General features: G+C 39.1%; 1 protein-coding gene across 1 annotated transcript in view; it reads right to left on the bottom strand.

The window, feature by feature from the left end:
* Nucleotides 1–20932, bottom strand: part of MYRFL (myelin regulatory factor like) — a 65733-nt gene that overhangs the window by 34925 nt on the left and 9876 nt on the right. Inside the window, exons 2-10 of the mRNA XM_067564031.1 lie at nucleotides 20662–20752; nucleotides 16076–16143; nucleotides 15729–15987; nucleotides 14505–14596; nucleotides 12070–12220; nucleotides 7212–7407; nucleotides 4740–4816; nucleotides 1549–1659; nucleotides 496–586 (exon numbers count right to left, since the gene is read on the bottom strand). Of these exons, the coding sequence (XP_067420132.1) occupies nucleotides 496–586; nucleotides 1549–1659; nucleotides 4740–4816; nucleotides 7212–7407; nucleotides 12070–12220; nucleotides 14505–14596; nucleotides 15729–15987; nucleotides 16076–16143; nucleotides 20662–20752 (1136 nt within the window). The remainder of the gene's footprint in view (nucleotides 1–495; nucleotides 587–1548; nucleotides 1660–4739; nucleotides 4817–7211; nucleotides 7408–12069; nucleotides 12221–14504; nucleotides 14597–15728; nucleotides 15988–16075; nucleotides 16144–20661; nucleotides 20753–20932) is intronic.

Genomic DNA, 20932 nt, shown 5'->3' on the forward strand with positions numbered 1-20932 from the left:
CTCTCTCTATCTCTCTCTCTCACACACACACACACACACACACACACACACACACACACACACACACACACACACACACACACACACACACACACACACACACACACACACACACACACACACACACACTTTTTCAAAATGAATTGTTCTACAATAGGCACCTGATACTTTTCATTACAAGTTGTGCATAATTTAAAAACAATTCAAGAGCTTTTTAAAATTCCCCATATTTTTGTGTCCTATTATATTTTTGTACCCTTTCTCAACAGGTGCTCCTCTTAAAATGTGTCCACCCTTCACACATGCACGCACACGGATATACAGAACTATTTCAAGCTTTATAATAAGCCCTCCAAAATATTAAGATCCCTAAATCACCATGTGTGCTACAAACAATTATAAAATGCACACTGTCCAACAATGACCAAAAAGTTACCTTTTTGAAAAGAAAACATTCTTTTGGTTCAAATGAAAGCAATATGAACTTGTACCTACCCTCACAATGATCCTTTCAGAGACTTGTGCAGACAGTAAATAGGACTGGTCCTGACTGACAGCATATAGTCCAACCACCAGCATGAAGTACCTAATATGAAATTGATTTCAATGATTTAACAATTAAACTGAAATCTCCTCACAGTCATAATGTATCTATGATACTTTGGGGGACCCCCAGACCAGTAAGGGCTTGTGTCACTGCTTGCCTTGTAATTTTGGGTGCTTTAATACTACGCTGAGGTGGCTCAGAGTGCTGACACCAGGAGCCAGCCCACAAACATAAAGGTCTCACCCTGGTTTCCACAGCCCAATTACTCCCACAGCCCTTCCAGTCCCAGGTTTTTCCTTCCCCTGGCGGGCCTGGACTCTGATTGTCACACTATCGTTCTGGTCATATTATTCAGCCATATCAATAATAGATTTTCTATTTTAAATCTCATATTTTAAACATTACTTATTTCGCAGTAGGGGAGGTAAATTAACATTTCTTACTCTGTTTTGCTCACTCTCTATTAAATGCTCTTTGGACCCAAAGTCCATCGAATTCAATAGAAAGACTTCAGTAATGCAACTCCAACCATTCAGGAAATCAGGAGTCAGGCCCCTGCCCCTCCCCCGCAAATCATGGGATTGGCTACAAAGTTATACTTCACACACACACACACACACACACACACACACACACACACACACACACACACACACACACACACACACACACACGTTTCTTTTTATTTGCATTCTGGTTTCTGAGCCTTTAAGGTATAACTTGGGTCATGTTTTCCAGCTTTGTGCTGCAAAAATGAGGGCTAGAAACATTTTTCTTTTCTTTTCTTTTTTTTTTCCTTTTTGTAAAATGAAAACAGACTCTCACATAATTTTAAAACTCCAGGAGTTGGGTCTTTAAGAAACACATCAAATATCATAAAACTCAGAATAAAATCATGAGAGTTGGCAACACAGACGTCCACTGACGTCAGTGTATCAGCATCAGTGTAACCCAAGTCACTGCCCCTTCGCATCCTTACCCCCAGAGGACCTATACGATACCTTTGGTCGGGATTAGGTTTCCCTTTTTTTCTCATGTTATTTGCTGTTGTTTCACTGAAATGTAACCGTCCCAGTGTCACTTTGGTTACCTGGTCTCCTGGTAGATCAAGTCTAAAACAGAAAAGACTGTTAAGGGGCAAACAACCATCCTTCACCTGGACCACTTCTCATTTTCCTCCAGGTCTCCTCAAACTGATTAACATGTTTCATTTTTCTGGTGTTATATATTGAGCTGACAGCAGAGGTGCCTCAAGACATGTGGAATGCTCTCCACATATAAAAATGTCACATTTTCTTCTTTTACGGCAACTTTCAACCAAAGACACCAAAGTATTTCAGCCTCACATTAACCAATTGATCACGACATTCATGTCAGGTAGTTAAATAAGGGGGTGAATGTAGTCAGTCATATATTGTATCAACCATGAGCAGGAATATTGGGTTCTTAGTAATATCCACCTACTAAGTATCTCCACACCATGACCCATACATAGCTGCACATGGTAGGCCCAGTGATATGCATGGGGATTCATTGCTAATTTAGGGCACTACCATACATCATTCACCCTGCATTTAATACATTAACTAAACCTTAATTTCTCTCCTGTTTGTTTTTGTATTTACCGATATCTAATTTGCATTTTCATGTCCACTATTACATGCAATGACTAGCTGATCAAACACATTCTTTCATGGAAAAAGCAGTTCAGCTATTCATTTTTCTTCTGGTGTAAATCAATGTTACTCCTTTGGTGTCAATGGAACTACATCAATTTACACTGGTTGAGAATCTATCCCTTGGTATCTAGAAAAAGAACCACGGCAGAAAAGGCTTTGGGCTAATCTGTCTCCCCTTCCCAATTCGGAGTTCACTCGTGTGGATTTTTGAACAGGAGATATAATTTTTTCTGAAACAATGTAGTGATTTTTCTATATGTCATATCTTTATTATATGCATTATATATATAGTTGTAGCCAAGTGGGTCCTGGGATATTAGAGACAGAGAGGAGGTAATATCTTTTTTTGGACCTACGTCTTTTCGTAAGAGAGGGAAGCTTTTGAGCTACACAGTGCTCTTCTATATTATGAAATTTTGGTCCTTTTCTCTTGGCATTTTGTATTTATAAAATGTTTTTGATCAGATGTTTCTTTCTGTGTAGAAAAGTGGTAAAAAATGTATCTATAAATCACTCTGATGGGTTAAATAGATGTTTTCATTAAAATTTCTACTACCACATACAAACATAATAGAAAATGTTGAGTTATGAGACACAGTCAATTCCAATCCATGATTGCAATTGAAATATTTATACTGATAACAAAAGGGAAGCATTTTACAGAGGTCAACTACTAAGGTACTCGTGATAAAAACACACTGATCCTTGGGCAATGGTCTCTAGACAGAAACTACTCCCTTACAGAGATTTTGTTCTGCTGTACATTATATTTTGCTTCTGCAGTTAAAGGGGCTTTTTTGTTTTGTTTTTACTTTTTCAAAAATGTACATTAGTGATCCGTTTGACAGAGAAAGAAAGACAGATTTTAAATCAACTCAAACAACAGGATTTGAACTGAAATATAAATTAGACACTGTATCCACAAGGCCTACACATTATTAGATGAATACTATGGGACAAGATCTCCCTGCCTTTCATTATAAAAAAATAACTGGACACCCAGGAGGGAGCCAGAAGAAAGGAAATCCTTGCAGAACTTCTGCATCAGGACTAAGGTTTGACACACACTTCCCCTAGCTCTTTTCCTTAACCATCCCCCCTGCACTTCAGATGGAACAGGCAGTTCCGAGTGCTTGGAACATACAGATCTTGTAGATCCCTGGAGATTTCAGGGCCATCTGTGCCCTATATCTCCAAATCAGCTCCAGTGCCCCCTTTTCTGCTTCTGGCTCTCTAGTGTTGTGGAGTTCTAATGGAGCCATGCTGCCAGGACTCCTCTAAGCACTGTCGCTCTGGCATAACTCCTAAGTGGTGTGGAGCACTGCACATTAATTAATAAAGTCTCCATATCTCTTTGCTTTTTGTTGGATTGGTTGCTGAGGTGAAGGGGAATGTGCACCTCAGTGCAACCATAGAACACCAGCTACAATAAAGGCATATATGTCATCAAAATTCAAGGAATTCTCTAGCCAACACGTTCTACCAAAAACAGAGCAAAAAAAAAAAATATATTTCTGTTTGGGAGAAGTAAGGGCCTTTTTACATAAACCAACTGAGACATTAACCATTCAGGAGAATTGTTATGATGTCGCAACACTGGATTATGACATCAGGCAATAAATCAGGGGAAGAAGGTTTAGAACGGGGGTGCCTGTTATTGACACAAATAACCCAACAATCAGCAGTGAGAAAAAAGTACAAAAGGCTTTCAATTAGTTTGACTTAGAATGCATGTGGTCTTTTAAAGCCGTGGAAACCGTAATGCTAATGGTACATGCAGATTCAGCAGAGCAAAAATGCACGTAGTCCCTCAACATTTATGTGAATGCCATGGATAAATCTCTGCACACCGTACTCCATATTTTCCACATAACATTGGCACCAGTTAATTATTAGGGCAGGTTGGAAAACCATGCTTCCTTTTCACACTTCATTTTCGTTCTCATGCAGGGGGAAGGGGAAAAAAAGACCTTTCCAGGTTTTCCATGAAGGAGTAGAGACGCACACCACCCTGGAATAACCAACTGCCCAATGGACAGAGCACTCACTGGGGAATGTGGGAGACCAGGTCCTTGCTCTGAATCAGGCAGAGTGGTGACTTGAACTCAGGTCATCCCAAGTGAATTCCCTAATCACAAGGAATTGGCTCTGTAATGGCGGGAGTCTCTCTCTCACTCAACCTCCCCCATTTCTCTCACCTCACCCACCAGTTTCAGTTTTGAAAATCAGCATTTTCCCAACAAAATACAGTTTCATCAAAAAACCATTGACCATTCATTACAAATTGACCAAATAATCTACAGATGTATTGACTGCAAATAACATTATGTGCTGCGACTGCAATTGTTCCCCAATGGAGCCCCTAGACCTCCACACCTCACTTTGTGATTTAATGAAGTCAATTAAGTTGTGTTTGAATAAGGCCTGTACAGCCAGGCCTAGAATTACTATCTATTTGCCATGAAACAACAATACCTGAGGAGGGGAAAGGAAGGAAATTTTTTTTTTCTTACTTAACAGGATTGAAAGATTTTTTGCTTCGGTCCGACTGAGACTGTTCAATGGCGATTATCTGATTTGGGGCGTCTGCCTATAATTAAAAGGAAATATATTTTTCAAGTACAAATTTGAAAGCATGATAAATTAAACTTTTAAAAAGTTAATTTTCTCACAAATAAATGTGAAGTATTGTAGTGAGAAAAGACTGAAAGGCAATATGCAGATTATTTAGAAAACCAAACTCTCTCAATTACTGTGTAACCAAACATAGTAACATAGGAATTGCCACCTAACCCAGAGCAGTGTTTCACCAGTCCAGACTCATGGATCTCACTGTGGCCAGTAAGTAACAGACACTTCAAAGGAAGATGTAACGACTCTATCACAGACAACGATGCAATAATGTGTCAAGGGGAAAGTTTCTTCCTGATCCCAAGTTGTTAATGGTTGGTTTATGTCCTGAAGCATGAGTGTGGATATCTTTTATGAATATTTATCCTAATCAGGGAATTCCAGACATTCTCTTTATACATGTGTGTGATATGTCTTACCCCATGTACACCCTTATGTGGGATTTGTGTATCATTCATGTTCACCCTTATAGTGTAACTATGTATTGTCTATTGCAAAGTAGATCATATAAGGTGTTTTTGGAATGTTCATGACATACTGAACTTTATTGTTATGGTGGCATGTTTCCTGCAGTGTCACATATGTATAGATATGAAACTCTGCTGTATCATATACCCAAACATGTGTCTCACGTGGCTTGAATAGATGCAGACAAACACAAAGCTGAGGATCCAGGCCTCGCATACATACAGGAACAATAGACTGCCTGAGCACCTGATAAGGCGACATGTTTGACTCAAGTGGAGGAAACCATGCCCATTGCTGGACATGGCCGATCACCTGACCCCAGGGGGTAACGAGAAAACATGTTAAAGGCAGAGGTGTGTCTCTGGAGCTCTCCCTTGGAATCCATCCACGAAGCAACAACAAGTGACTGACTGCCCATGGGAAGAGTCAACCAGCCTGTGTGGTAAACAACACCACAGACTGAAAGACCACTAAAGTGTTGAGTTAAGTTTAGAATGTGATTTGCCTTTTAATTAATTGTGATTCATATTTTTGTCTTATAATCACTTAAAACCTTGCTGTAGTCAGTAAACTTATGTGTTTGTTTTGTCTAAAGCAGTGCATGTGGGTTGAGTGTGTATAGAGACTTCACTTAGAATTACAGAGCTGGTGCATATCAATTTCTTTCATAAATTGACGGACTATTGTAAATGAGCTTGCAGGTTGCAGTGTACAGCACTGAACCCTGTAAGACGACAGTTCCTGGGCCTTGCATCTGGGACTGGGGGTGTTTGCTGAGGGTCAATTCCATGAACGGCTGGCCAGAAGCACACCTTCACTAGGTCAGGGACCAATTACTTGCAGAAGGCTGGGCGTGGGCTGACTCAGGAGTGGGTGGTTCACATAGCAAAGCAGATGAAGTTGGGGCCCAGGAGTGAGGGATCGGGGTGAGAGCTACACACCCATCCAGATTGCAGGGGGGAATGTCACAACATGCCTAAACCTTTTTCCAATTCGGTTAAGCTCTTTTTTCAATATTATCACGTGAAAGTGAGTTCCACCAGTTAACTATGCATTAAAGTTCTAAGAAACATAAATCAAAGCAAAGTTATTAACTATGCTGTAAAAAAAAACTATACAAATATTTTAAACCATTACGCTCTTCTGGTAAATAAAACCTAGGGCAAATCTTTCAGACAGAAGGTAACCTGAACATAAGAGCACTGCTATACACAACAGGCATCTGAGGATGAGAGATTAAATTTTCGGCTGCTATTGGCTGGAGAGAGCTTGATTAAATTTCATAGATTAAGGCATTTGCCATAATCCAAAAATGACCTCCACTTTTGTTTTGCAGAAATTCCCCTCTAAAATATCATTCCACATCCAAACCATGTAACCTCCTCCACACTGTTTATGTATATAGTAAGCCTGATTAATCAAGTTATTTGCCATTATTCATAAAGGCAAATTTAGCCCTTTTTCTGTTTGTGGATTGTTCGAGACTAGAATTTGATTTTTATGATTTTTGTGAACTACTTGTTTCTACTAGTCCTTATTCATGGTATGTGATTGACCACTTAAGTCTCCTGGTACCAGCTGCATTCCCCTATTGGATGACAAACTTTAATAGGAGGGATATCATGTTATCATGATAACCATGCAAACATTACATCCTTCAGCACACGCATGCACAAAAATCTCACTATCTGCACACATCCTGGAGAACAATAAAAGTTGCTCATTCTATCAGTCACCAAAAAACTAACAAATATGGTCATCAGTAATTAAATGAATTCAGTTTTTATTCAAATAAATGTTCGCAAATGCTTTTTGCACTATTCCTCCTGCTCTGTTGATAATCACATACTTATAATGAACAGAATTTAAAGCACAGACAGACTTACCTTAATTCCAAAAGCTTTCAAGTAAAACTGTTCTATAGATTTTAACCCCATCTGGGTTTTGACATATTTTGGATTCCCAACAACTCTAATGTGGACTGTGATCTGGAAATGGTTCTTCTTCTGGCATACAAAAGCATCATCTGTTGTTGATAAATTAAATCCTTTGTCTGTGACAATGTGGTATCCTACATCGGGACTATGAAAACAGGAATAAAGAACAGCTGCAGTAAAGCAAACATACATCTCGGTGACAAATCCTGCTCATATTCCTTTGGGTGAAGCTAAATAAATCTGATTCCTACTGATTAAATGAAAGGGAGATTATATGTAATCTCAAGCAACAGATCTACATGTGTTCTGTTTTTATCTTCATAAGGGTGGGAACAGGAATTCTTTAAAAATTTACTTGCAATTCTTCTCTGGTATCTTACATATCTGAAGATTAAGAATGGGGGAATCTTACACAATTCTCACTTACAAATCATATAGAAAAGCACCCCCCCCCCAAACTGTATCAATTTATTCCTGAGCTCAAACACTACGAGTGTAAATAACTGAGCTGAAAATGCATTGTATTTATTGATGTGTGAATGAGCCAAGTAGACATCTTGCTTTGTTCCTGAATTCCTGCAACCAAGCACTTCCACAGTAGCTTTTGAAGTGGAGTAGGGTTTTACTCAGGCCAAATGTACAATTGTTGACACACACACACTCTGGAAAGATCACTATAAAGAACTGTTTTATAGCGCTGTTCCTTATCTACAAAGTAATGGAACCCTACCTATTCTACTTATTGGAAGGGATAATTTATCAGCTAGAAAGAGACAAGTTATCTGTCCTTATTTTCCCTGATTCAGTGCACATCGGACAAAGGGGTCAAAAGATCTTCCAGAAAAAGTTGGTGAATTAGCCATCCAGACCCTGGTTGCAGTCTGATGATTAAAGTAATTGATAATCCTGAAGTAACAGAACTACATAGCAAATCTTCCTGATATGAAGAATGACTTTCCTGACTAATGGCAGATTTGATTATAATGATCTCTACTCCGAAGCCACTATGGAACCCCTCATTAGCACAGCCATTAATGACAGCTTTTCAAGACCAATCCATTCATTTGCTCATTATGGGTTGAAAGGATTTAATATAAAGATTTTACAAAAGATTTATAAAGACTATTATCTTTTGAACAAACTTTAATCATTGATTTTCTGGCAGAGGGAGTAAAGCAGAAAAGGCTTCATAAACTACCATATTGCTTCTGAATTCACTTATTTTTTTAAAGTAAGTCATAATAAATGAGTGTATGAGGTCTTAAAAGCATCATTGCTGAAGAAACTCTTTAAGCCTCATTACAAATTTAGAAATTTCTTCTATGTAAGGTCAAAGTCAATGTATAAGCTGATGTTCTTAAAGCAATTTCACAACGTTTGTTTAAATGCAGACACAGGTCAAGAAAAAGAAGCACAGCTCGCTTTTCCCCAAAGGGGAACAACTGAGATCAAAGGTTATTCTGAAGAACTCTTTCGTGTTTGTATTCTTACCTACTGTACCTAGGTACCTCTTCACAATGCAGTTAAGAAACACATGGAGTATCTAGACCTGATTTTGGGAGGAATTTCACTGGAAGTTGAGGGTGCTCAGACTTTTCATTTGCCTAGCTAATGCTACTAGACCAGCTAAGGCTCATTGATGCTTTTTATGCATCTGAGCCATGGAGTAGTTGGGAGGAGGCATGCTGCTGGAGCGCTGGCGTGAGAAGACAGCTTGATTCACTTGTCTATGCCTGTGTAATGTTGACAGTGCTGCTCCAGCACAAGTCTCCTGGAGTATAGAAGAAGAGGGGAGCTGGGGAGGGGTCTGGGCCATGGCCCTGCTCTCCCACTTGACATCTGCACACCTCTGCCGGGCCTGCTAGCAAACCCAACAGTATTTCTTTCACAGCACTGGGAGACACTTTGTGTCTGGACCCAGTGCAGCAGCCCAAGATGTATAAGAGGAGAAGAGACAAGCCTTCTCACACCTCTCTTCTACCTAAATAGGGGGAGGTATAATCTAGGGTGAGCTGACTGCAAGTGTGAAAAATCAGGACCGGGCGGAAGTGGGGGGCGAGAGGGTAAATAGGCGCCTATATAAAAAAAAGCTCCAAATATCAGGACTGTCCCTATAAAATTGGGACACCTGGTCACCCTAGTGTAATCTGATCCACACAGTTAAATTGGAGACCGAGAGCCCCAATCCTTCAAGCCCTCCACACACGGAGCTGCTACTGAAGGTCAATGTCGGTTCCACAGCCAGAGGGGCTCCAGGCTCAGGCCATCCAAAGGTTTATGCATACAAGTGGTCCAACTGACATCAGTAAAGTTGCTCACATGAGAAAGGATAATCTCATGCATAAAACCTTTGAGGTTCAGGCCCTGTGTGTGTGTGTTATGAAAGCAGCCAGCAATGACATGAGGCCATTTCTAGTGTGAGGCATTATTAATCAGTGCACATCTCCTTAAAATGTAATTGCAGGTAAATCCTTGAGCAGCAGCAGCAAATTCAATAGATCCAGGGCAAGTGGGGGAGAGTTTGGATTTAAATGTTTAAAAGGAATTTTAAACATTTTTACACAGATTCATTTATTTTTATAAATATGTAATTCTAAATAAATTGTAATCGTATTTACTTTTTTGCTGGAAAAATGTATGCACGTGCTTAACGTTACGCACACGAGTAGCTCCACTGAACTTAATGTAACCACTAATGTGTATAAAGTTAAGCATTTGCCCGAGTGTTTTCAGGATCACAGCCTGATTTTATTTTAATTAGCATTTAGGTTCTGACTGCTGAAGGCTGAAAAACTAACTCAGCCAGAATTTTCAGAAAAACTAGTAATTTTGGGTATCTAAACGGAGACCCATAAAGAGGCCTTCTTTTCTGAAAGTGCTAAGAATCCACCCATTGAAAATTCAGGCCTCTTTAAGGTAAGATTTATTAAAACCGAGGGCGCCCCCCCAGAATCAGCAGTTACTTTTGAAAACCTTTACCCAGGACTTTGGGATTAGCTGAAATTTGAGATGTTTCTAAATAGAAACAGGACAAAGCAACACAGCTCAGATGCGAACTTTCCCAAAATGTGGAAATTTTCAGATCTAGAATCTTAGCTTCAACTCCTCCTGGCTTTTATAACTAGAACAAATTGGCACTTGGGATTCCATTCTGAAACATGTTGTCTCACCTGCTGTAAATTGCGTCGATGAAAATACCAAAAGATTAAAAAAAAGAAGAAAATTGGGGAGGTGTGGGGGGGGAATTCTTAGAAACAAAATTATAGCATTCTAAAAGAGAGGTCACAGTAATTTTTTTTTTAAGGATCAATAAACAATGTAGCTATACTTAGCAGTGATAATACTAATGTTCTTTTGACACAAACGGGATATATCATCATGAAGCAGAGAAAAGCTGCACACTGACCATAACTACAATGCATCTTGGAACAAAGACTTCTAACACGGACCCATATTCAAAAAAAAAGATGATGATCCTCTAAGTGATTCTATAATCCATTTTCCAAATAATAGTCAGAATTGATCTATTGAGATGCTTTTATGGTAATCACCATAATATCCATTTCTTGATATAATTCACCAAAAAGTACATCGAGAACATCAGTTTTATGTTTTGAACATATGGGGGATTGAATGGGTGATATGGCTGGTACCTGGATACAGAGCCCGTCACCTCTAATTCACCGCTGAAACATAGCCATTGACCAAAATATATTGGATGTGGCAGGCCACTTTGTCAGAGAGGTATCCAGATCACAAACATCTCTCCAAGCCAACTGGGAGGCTTGTTGGCTTTCTCAGCAAAGGCACCAAAGTTTGAAAGGCAGAGACATTGCACTAATGGCTCACCCTTAAGACAGTCTCTTCAGGGTGGGGTCGTGCGGGACTGCATAAAAAAAATTGTACTGCTGCTACTGTGCTGTCCATGCATAGATAGGAGACTGTGTTCAGGGCTGAAAATGGTGCACCTTAACCTTTTTTTGGAGAGTGTGCTTTTTGCCAAGTGGTGTTTTGTTTGGTTGGTTGGTTGACTGGTTAGAGGGTGTAGGAGGCTTGAGCTGGAGGAATGTACAAAATAAACTCTATTACTTAAAAGGCTTCTCTTCTGCACCCAGTAACTAATTGCTTACTTCAACCCTGGGGGATAAACAAGCCAAAATGGAAGGATCTCTGTTAAAAAAGTTCTCTGGACAAATACTAGAACACAGAAAATCGGGGGATGGAGAGTGGGATTGTACTTGGAATGACTTTTCCCACAGTGGTGTGTTAACGTTGGGAGGGTTGTTTTTCTTCCTTTTGTTGTTGCTGCTGCAAACTTCTGTTTCACAACTGTGTCTATATACAGGCAAACATAAGGGAGGTGCACAATATTAAAACCTTGTAGCATAGGTTATGAAAGCCCATACAGCAATGACAAAGTAATAAAGGTAACTATTTTAAGAGGGTCTTTTTAAGCCATCGGAAGGCAATGTGCAGTATGTACAATAGTTACTTGTTCCAATCTATTTTGTCTAAAGGAGAAAAAAATCAAATAGATTTAAGTTAGCTTGGAAGTGCCCTCATGCCTGAATCCACCTGATTTAGAGTCCATCTGTTGTTTTGAAAGAACGGCAGAATGTTTGGCATGAACATTCAGTGATTCCTTAAAATCTGGTCATCAGATCTCTCTGCAATTTCATCCTCACCTCTGACTGTCACATTTCACCCCATCCAATTTCATTCTGAATCCTACACGTACCATTTATTTCTGCCGCTCAGTGCAAACAAACAAAAATAAAGAAATCCAAGTGTGAACATCTGTGCTTACAGTTTTTCGTAATTACAGTTAAATAAGCCACTCCAGTGAGAAGTTTGATACGGCTGCCACGTTGGAGCCTGGTAACATTTGTCCACAGCAACCACATTCTGTTCATCACTGTCATAGTCTTGCACTTCAGTGGCAGAGTCTTTTACTGTCACTGTAAAGAGACAAAAGCGACAGTTCATTTGCTACATGCCAGGGCTAGTTAGCCAGCAACACTGCAGAAGGGACCCGTATATGAAAAAATGTTTTTTTTCTTTTGTAGCTATTCAAAAAATATTTTGCTGCCTTATTTTACTGTCACAGAGCAGTTTGGGTTTTTTAATCTTTCACACCCTGCAAAATATCACTCGGGTAGCACTGTTGTTAAGTCTTCTACCAAAAAAGATACACAACTTTTACATGGCAAAAAAAATCATGCGCCAGCTAAGCATTTTACTATTTGAAATGATCATTTTGCGACAAGATCTAACAAAGAAAGAATACCAGAATTATCAATTACTGCTCCCCTGTGATGAGCTTAAAATAAAACAATCCACCCCAGTCCAAACTAACAAGTATTTAATTCAATAGCATGAAGCACCCTTTCAAAAATAGCAACGTTCAGTCATTCAAGCCGGTTGGCCAATCACTGTTTAATCCTTTATAATGAGAAACATCCCAGACTGCTGATTATATCAGGGTCAGCGCTGATGCTTGAGATACTACACATTTCATGAAGGATGTGGAGCACTTCATGCAGGAGACAAATAAATGGAGTGCAGTCAGGAATATAGAGTACACTATAGCGAGCAAGCAATCTGAGAATCCTTATGTGGCCTGAGGCAGCATGGTGTGATAAAAAGAGCACAGCACCGTTGAAATAATTGCAGCTCAGAGCCCCTAGCTGTAATAACTGTGTTTCTGACAGACAGCTGGGTGAATACTGCAAACAATGTTCTCTGGTTACTCATTTCGATTTTTAAACTAATTTCCTTCTGCCATGTTTGAGCCCCTTGTGTGTTCACATTCCACTAATGTTGGGCCACTGCATTTTACAGACATAAATGTTCACACAGAGCAAATTTCAAAGCTGTATAACCATTATTAAAACCCAGCGTTTTAAATTCACACATGCAAGCATCCACAGCCAGCTGCTTGTTTATCCATTCCATCAGGAACAGTAGCAATACCATGTGACCCATCTGACCAATCACAATTAACCAACACAGCTCAAACAACAGATACTGAATCGCCGTCGCCAGATCGATCTTTCAGGATTGATTGAGCGGTGAGTGAGACCCGCTCAATTGATCAGGAAGTAAGGCCACCCCCTCAAGTAGTGTAGCGCTGAGTCAACAGGAATGCTGTGCCCGTCGACTCAGCGCAGTGTGAACAGCGCGCAGAAGGGAAGCTGAGCAGTCGATGTCAGTTACGCAAACTACTCTGTGTAGTTTGCATAACTCCCGTCGACTGCCACCGAATCATGCGGTCAGTGTGAACCAGCCCTTAGAGAAAGGTTTCTGATCAATCCACATACCAGCTGAGAAAAGAAACCCTACAAAAATTGATCTAATACTTTCAAATAACTTATAAGTCTGAAGAAGTGACAAGCTTCTCATTATGCACTGTTGTTGTAGCCATGTCAGTCCTAGGATATCAAAGACACAAGGTGGGTGACGTAATATCTTTTATCAGACCAACTTCTGCTGGTGAGAGAGATATGCTTTCAAGCTATACAGAGGTCTTCTTCAGGTCTGGGAAATGTATGAAGAGTGTCACAGCCAAATACAAGCTTCTCACTGATATTCTGTTAGCAGAAAAAGAGGCTTGAATTCATCAGATAAATTGTTCATTATGAGCTAACCATTCAGTCACATACAACCTCCCATGCCAAAACTGATCCATTCTTGTCGAAGCCCAACAAATCTTTTGGTACATGTGACCAAGTATAGACTCAGCATTTTTATCTTGATAAAACCCTGAACTGCATTAATGTTGGGGGGGGAGGGGGAAATACCCAATAAAGCTCTTTTATCAAACCCAGATATGGATACATTTTACAGAAGAAAAGGAACTGTCAAATCAGATGGTGAGTGAAGCTGAAATGCATTCTCTGACCTCCACATTAATCCCCTGTTAAGATGACCCAAAATGGTTTCCATGCCCTAGTCAACTTTGTGTCGAATAGGTGAACAGAGTACAGAATCCCTATGTTCCATAGGCTCATCCATGAAAGAAAGACAGAGCCTATTGGCTGAAGAGCGTGCTCAGCAAATCTGAAAATTTAAAGTTCATCCATAACCTTCAAAATAGATTTTTCAGAAGTGAGGAACTCAGAGTGAAGAAAATGGCTTCAAGGAGCCTGTCCCGCGCTATCAGGTTTAATACTGTTATCTTTTCTGAGCCAGCAATAACCAGACTGCCAAATTTCCTAGCGGTCAGTAGTGTGATATACTTACCCTGCCTGGAGTTGTTAGTCCATGGTGGAGAATCAGTGGCATCTTCCAACAACTGTGAGTGCTTTCTCTTTTTAGCAGATACCAGGGAAATACTTTAAAAAAATACATCTTACATTATTCATTTGATGTTATACCTGAATACAACAGAGTAACTAAAGCTATAAGATAACACCCAAGTACCTCATTTCTAACAGAATTTTCACTTGTGTTCTGATTCTATTTTCACTGAATTAAGTGGCTAGTGCTTTTGAGTCGTAAATACTGGCGTCCATGTGACTAAGGAATTTGCCTTTCTTAAAGGAAGGTGTTTACACATACAGCACACCAGAGATTGTATTAGTTTCGGACCAATTGTACTAAAATTCCAGCCTTATTCTTGAATGGTTTTAGTCAGTCAGGGGCAAACTCCGTTTCCTCCTCCATAGATAAGGAAAAAAGCCATTTGCAGTGGTTCTGCTATATATGGAGGAGGGGATATGATGGAGAGCCCTTGCAGGGTGTTTGCATCTCTTGTGCAGCATGGAGTCTAGTTCCACAGGGCGAAAGAGATAGGGCTGGAGGATCTGCCACTATATGGATCCTTGAGACATTTTATTTTCCACCAAAACGTGTGTGCAGGGGAGAGTGTTTTAGGCCAAAATAGGTTCCACTCCACAACCAGAGCGATGGTTAGCTTTTCCCTTTGCCTGACAAAATAGTCTGATTAGGCACTGGGGGCAAGGTGTTTTGCCTTAATCTCTATTGGTTTTATTAGTAAGCATCCACCACAGTTTGGTGGCTGAAGACTATATTAAGTAAATAAGTGAAGTATTCTGTTTTATCACATGAGCAAGAGAAGCTCATTTTTCTCATGCCTTATGTCAGAATGTTAACGCACTAAAATAAAATCCCTCGTGTATATTGTAAAATACCACAGATATTTTGGGCCATCCCAGCTACTCATTAGCTTACAATATCTTTCTAATCTTGTGGCTTTTTATTGACTTTAATCGCTTTTGGTTTTAATCTGACTTTTAATCTTTAAAATACGGTGCTCAAAGAACAATAGCCGATAAGTATCCCAAAAATGTCTAAAGAGAGCCACCATGTGGAGAAACTTGCACTCACAGTTATTTTTCTACACGTGGTTCTTTCCAGTCTTAAATCATATTGCTCTTAAGGGCAGCTGCCACGTTCCCTTTTCTGTATCTGCCTTACTTCCTGTGTAATAGAATTATACCTTACCCAGAACTATGACAAGTTCTTGGCTGAAGGTAGGAATAATTTAAACCCAAACAGCTGGAGGATGTAGAAGTATTCCAGGGAGGCACGGCACTATCTGACTTCAGACAACAGTCTTGGAGAACACTGCAGAGATGTCCATTGGTGCTCATGTCGGAAAAACTCTCAGGGTACCGACAAGGAAATTTATCAGGTGCCCCCGCAGAAGGGAATGAAAGAGAAGGCCGCAATCCACTGGACCCTGAAGTATCATAATGTAAAACTGCAAGAAATAACATGAAACATTTCAATCACATAGAGAATAGAAAGAACCCTAATAGGACAGTAAGATTGGAACTCGCGCAACCCACCCTTCAGCTGTGGTGGCGAACAAGGTTCTGATCCCGAATCTGGTGGGGACTCTGGTAACTGGCTTTGCCTGGAGATGAAAAAGATATTTATAGCGCATTCTGAAAAGAAATGTAAAATGACCATAAGCCAATCTCTTTAAGTACCTCCAACCACATGAGTAATTCACAACACATGGACCCAGTAGCCTTAAAGGACCCACATGGACCCAAAGCCTTTAAAACTCCCATTCTCTCTTGACTCTGGATGGGAGATGACCAATATCTTCATCAGTAGGATGTATCAGCTATAGACAATTTGTTTTGGCCTTTGTTTTGCCTCCAGAACTTCAGCACTGTGGAAATTAAGAGACGCAAGGAGTGAATAGTGGAGCAGAGGGGACATGGGACACAATGGAGGGGGATTAATTTGCATTTGTCTGATTAAAATTGAAATTAGAATTGGAAAGGAGGAGTTCAGGCTAGGGTTTCCAGGCAAGACTTGGGCAGTCTATTTTGACTCATTTTTCATCCTCATGTAATTTTCCAGCTCAGTTTGGAAGACCTTACCAGGGGTCCAAGATTTCTATTTTTCACAGCTAAATCCCAAAATGACTGGGAGTACAGCAGATTGCTAGTTTAAAAAAAAAAAAAAAAATTTAATACACACAGCCCTGCTGAGGCAAAACCACAAAAGGCTTTTTTTCATTTAAGACAAGCTATTCATACCATGTGTTAAACCCCACTCCCACTTTGTTTAATGGATGTGGTAGCTGCCCAGAGCAGTCTTGGTGCCTATGGTTGCATTTTAGAAATCTGAATAAACAACAACTAAAATAAATTACAAATTGTGTTTTTGTTAGGCCAGTCTCTGGCATCCCACTCCACTAAAATAGCCTATAAAGTAACACCACTGTTGCCAGGGTCACAATGTTCACATCTTCCTGGCCTGACACAAAGCTATATAAATAAATGGCTAATCTCACAGTAAATGTTCTGTTAATAGATAATTAGGTGCCCCTCTCTCTCCACAGATAACCTTGACCTCCAACAATCACTAACACTCAATACGAGAGTCAATTTCTGCTCTAATTCTGTTTGGTGCAGCACCTTTTAAACTCCAGGTTTCCCAGTAAGAGTGCTTTACGAAAGTGATGAGTTAAGCACAATGACTGTAGGGAAACAAAGAAACAATTATGCACTCGGCAAGGACTCAGAACGTCTTGGACATCACAGCCTTGATAGAGAAACGCTGGCTTGGAACGAAAAAGAGTGCCCTGGGATCTATAACCTCCTCCTAGACGGACACCGTAGATAAGCAGAAGGGAATTATGTTTTAACATCTCCATTTGTAGAGCACTGCCAGAAAGTCTAATGTCTGATGAGTTCTTCGCTGAGCTTTGTGATTTTAAAGGTTACCACTGAGGGAGCGTTTCCTTTTAGTCACATAAGCTTTTATTTTATTGAAGTTGTTTTTTGGTTTCCTCATAGTTTTATTTCAAGTTCATAACAGTTTTCAAGGGACTGCTACATAACAGGTTGCGGGGGACTGCTTCCCTTAGGGATAGCTGGCTCTGTGTCAGATTTTAGGAAAGAAGCCACCCATCTCAATGCAGTTTGCCAGTCTCATAGCGCACTTGCAAAACCAGTTTCTCCTGCGTGCCCAGTCAATAGTGGGTATCGGTCTGTTACAGCTCTCAGCTTGAGAGGTTGGCTCTTCATTTCAAGCTGCAGAGACTGGAGGTAGCTTGGTTCAATTCCTGGTATTGGCCAAGAGGCAGCCCTCACACATATACTCAAGCTGGGACTTTGAAAGGAGCCCAAGTCAGGGAATTTCTTATGTAATAATCCGATCCTTACCCTAATACTGGTAGAAGCTCTCAGTTAAAGGTAGGAATTGTTAAATCCAGATGGAAATGGAAATAGAGTCCGAGTTGGGTGCTTAACTCCCTTAGGCTCTTTTATAAATTTCAGCTTCAAGGTCTGCTTTGAAACACTGCCTGAGAGATTGATGCTTAGGATTTATAACAGACAGATTAAAAGAATAATCAAAGAAAGCTAATGACAAAAGAACTTTTTTGGGGAGCACTGTTTGCTTGTACAACACATGCTGCCCTGCTATGAGGTTAAATAAAAAGCAATTATTAAAAGGGATGCTATCAAGTTAAAAATATTAAAACAAAAATGCCCTTCCTTACGCTGCAAACACTTCTGGTGATTACAATAGAGTTTCAGTGACATACTTGACTTTCTACTATTTATACTGTTTAATTTTGTATGTCTTAGTTTGCACCATGTGAAAGACAAGTCAGTTTCACTTTTGTTTGCAGTCCATTTCACCATTCTATTGCTCTTGGTTTTGTAAAATGTAACATTTATAAAACTTACATTTGGGGCCAATTTGACTTGGTGAATGTCATTTGAGGATTTAGTATATGAATAACGTGTGAGGTTTTCTTCAGAGTAAGGAGACATTTCTAGAGTTTTCAAACACTGTCTACTGTTTTAAACGTTGTTTTCTAACTCTTAACAAACTAGTGTTAGGAAACTGATTTGCCTTGTAAAATTTGAATTGAATCTATAAAAGCCCTCAACTTCCCTTCCAAATACTGTATGCATGTTTCCTGGTTTCAAACACTGCCTCAGGTACCCACCTGGTATCTGTTTTAAATTAAAATATTTCCAATGAAAGTCCTACAATGTATTTTTATACACTACTAGAGAAAGTGTTAGGTCTCTGAAATTTAAAGGAAACTTAGAGGCATGCTGGAAAAATACCATGAAGTCAGATATGATCTAATGAAAAAGGTATTATTGTTTTAATTATTTTGTGTTTTAAGAAAAAAATGTTTAAAATGAATTTGAATCACAAACTTGGTACATTCAGTAAGTGCCCACTTGGGAAACAAAAATTCAACATTTTACTTTCATTCACCCTTCACTTTTAGCCTTTACTATGAAAAAAGGTGGGGAGGAACCACATATTTCTTCAGCTTCACTGTGCAAGAGGAGAGAAAAATTTATTCCATAGCAGACAATGTATTTCATGCAGCTGATGTATTCCGTAGCACTTACAATTTAAAAAACATATGAGGCATTAATAGCAAATCAATGAGATTCTATGCTGCATTTGTGCCTGAAGTACAGTATGAATTGTTCCAAAGGGTCATTTAAAAATGTAATTCCAAAAACTTATTTGGGCTATTTTGTATATTCACTACACCATGCATGTCTGTTGTATTAGTGTTGCATCCTTGCTCCTTCTTAATTATATGAGTACCTTAATTTAAAAAAAAATAATAATAATCACGGAAAGTTCTATTAATATACTTTTCTTTTTAACAGAACTATATACATTTTTTTTTACCTATATTTTAAAATACAGGGCTCTTTATGTGGATTTATATGGATTTCTCCATAAGATTTTATTCTTTTCTGTTTTGTATGCTGCAGTGCAGAGAATTGTGATTTTAGCTATAGAAATTTTACAATTATTAAAATATTAATCCAATAATTAATAAAATGTTACTACACCTCATTATAGTTAAAAATCAGTTAAACCTCAAAAATACATTTTAATTTTAACAAATTATCTCTTCTTGCACATACATATATATCTTAGAATTACATAATTATACAATAGTTATCTACATATGTATAATACTATATACATATAATACATAGTAGTAGTAGATATATAGTAGTATATTTTTTCTGTTTAACCTGTTAACTGGCAAGACAATATGACCATGAGAAGTGAAGTCTCCTTTTAAAGTTGTTTTAAAGGAGGTTTAATAATCTGGTTCTTTCTATATGTTTAGTGATACTAAAAACTAAGATCACAGGTATTTAAGTAAAGCATTCGTTATATTCTTATTTTTTCTATGCCTGTGAACTGAGATGAAGTTTAGCCATAATTTATGAATGAAAATGGGTCAGTAATAGCCTAGTTAGCTCACTGTAAATCTGTGCAGTGGATGCATATGTCCAGAATGAGAAATGGCGTGGGGTTTTACTTCCACCCCAACCCCAACATTCTTTATCCCGGTGTTGGCAGGTTTCAGGCTTTTAATAACAACATTTTGTATTTAATGACAATCTAGCAGTTAGGGTGAATTATCTGTGTTTTAAGGGCTGATGGATTCGTGTAAGTAAGTCGTCCTTGATTATGCCCCGTTGGACAGTTATCATTGTAATTTACAAGTTATTTTTTAAAGAGATCAAACAATAGTTTCTTAGTTCTGAAAGGGACATTAGCATGGAAGCATCAGTTCTGATCCACAAAAAAGGGAGAGTAATACTTTGCTTGACACCTTTAAGTTTTACCACAACAACTAATGTGAAAGTTATCAATGAGCCTATCCTTCAGTATTGTCCACTCCTTTAACCCTACTGTACCTTTTTAGACAATCATATTTCAATTAGCATCTCCTGCTCTTTTTTCAAGCCATTTTATATAGTTTCAAGAAAGGATATGGGCTCCTGTTTAATCAAGTTACTTTCTGTAGAACACAGATTTGAATTGGACTTCAGGTGTGATTGCTGTATTCAGTTTGTAGCAATGGAAAAATGTCCTAACAAGTTCCGTGCTCATTGTTGCTAATACTTACAAGGCTCCAAATTCCAAGTCACTGCCAATTAATTCTTCCAACATACTTGTATCCACCATAGCATTCTCCAGGGCTCCATGCACATCTTGCCCTTCAATTAAAAATAAAGAAAGCTTGGCATTCAGTCCCCAAACCCTAATACTCCAGTGTCCAGCACATGCAGAATGCTGTGGCCCACAACCACATCACCCATGCCTTCAGACAAAACCCTCCTGCCGATGATAAAAGGGCCTCACTTTCATGTGCAAATCTTGCCACAGTATGAGAGAAG

The sequence above is a fragment of the Emydura macquarii genome, unplaced genomic scaffold (genome assembly GCF_026122565.2).
Source record: "Emydura macquarii macquarii isolate MOO-44397 ecotype Brisbane River unplaced genomic scaffold, CSIRO-AGI_Emac_v2 contig_2636, whole genome shotgun sequence".
In the NCBI taxonomy this organism is placed as follows: Eukaryota; Metazoa; Chordata; order Testudines; family Chelidae; genus Emydura; species Emydura macquarii.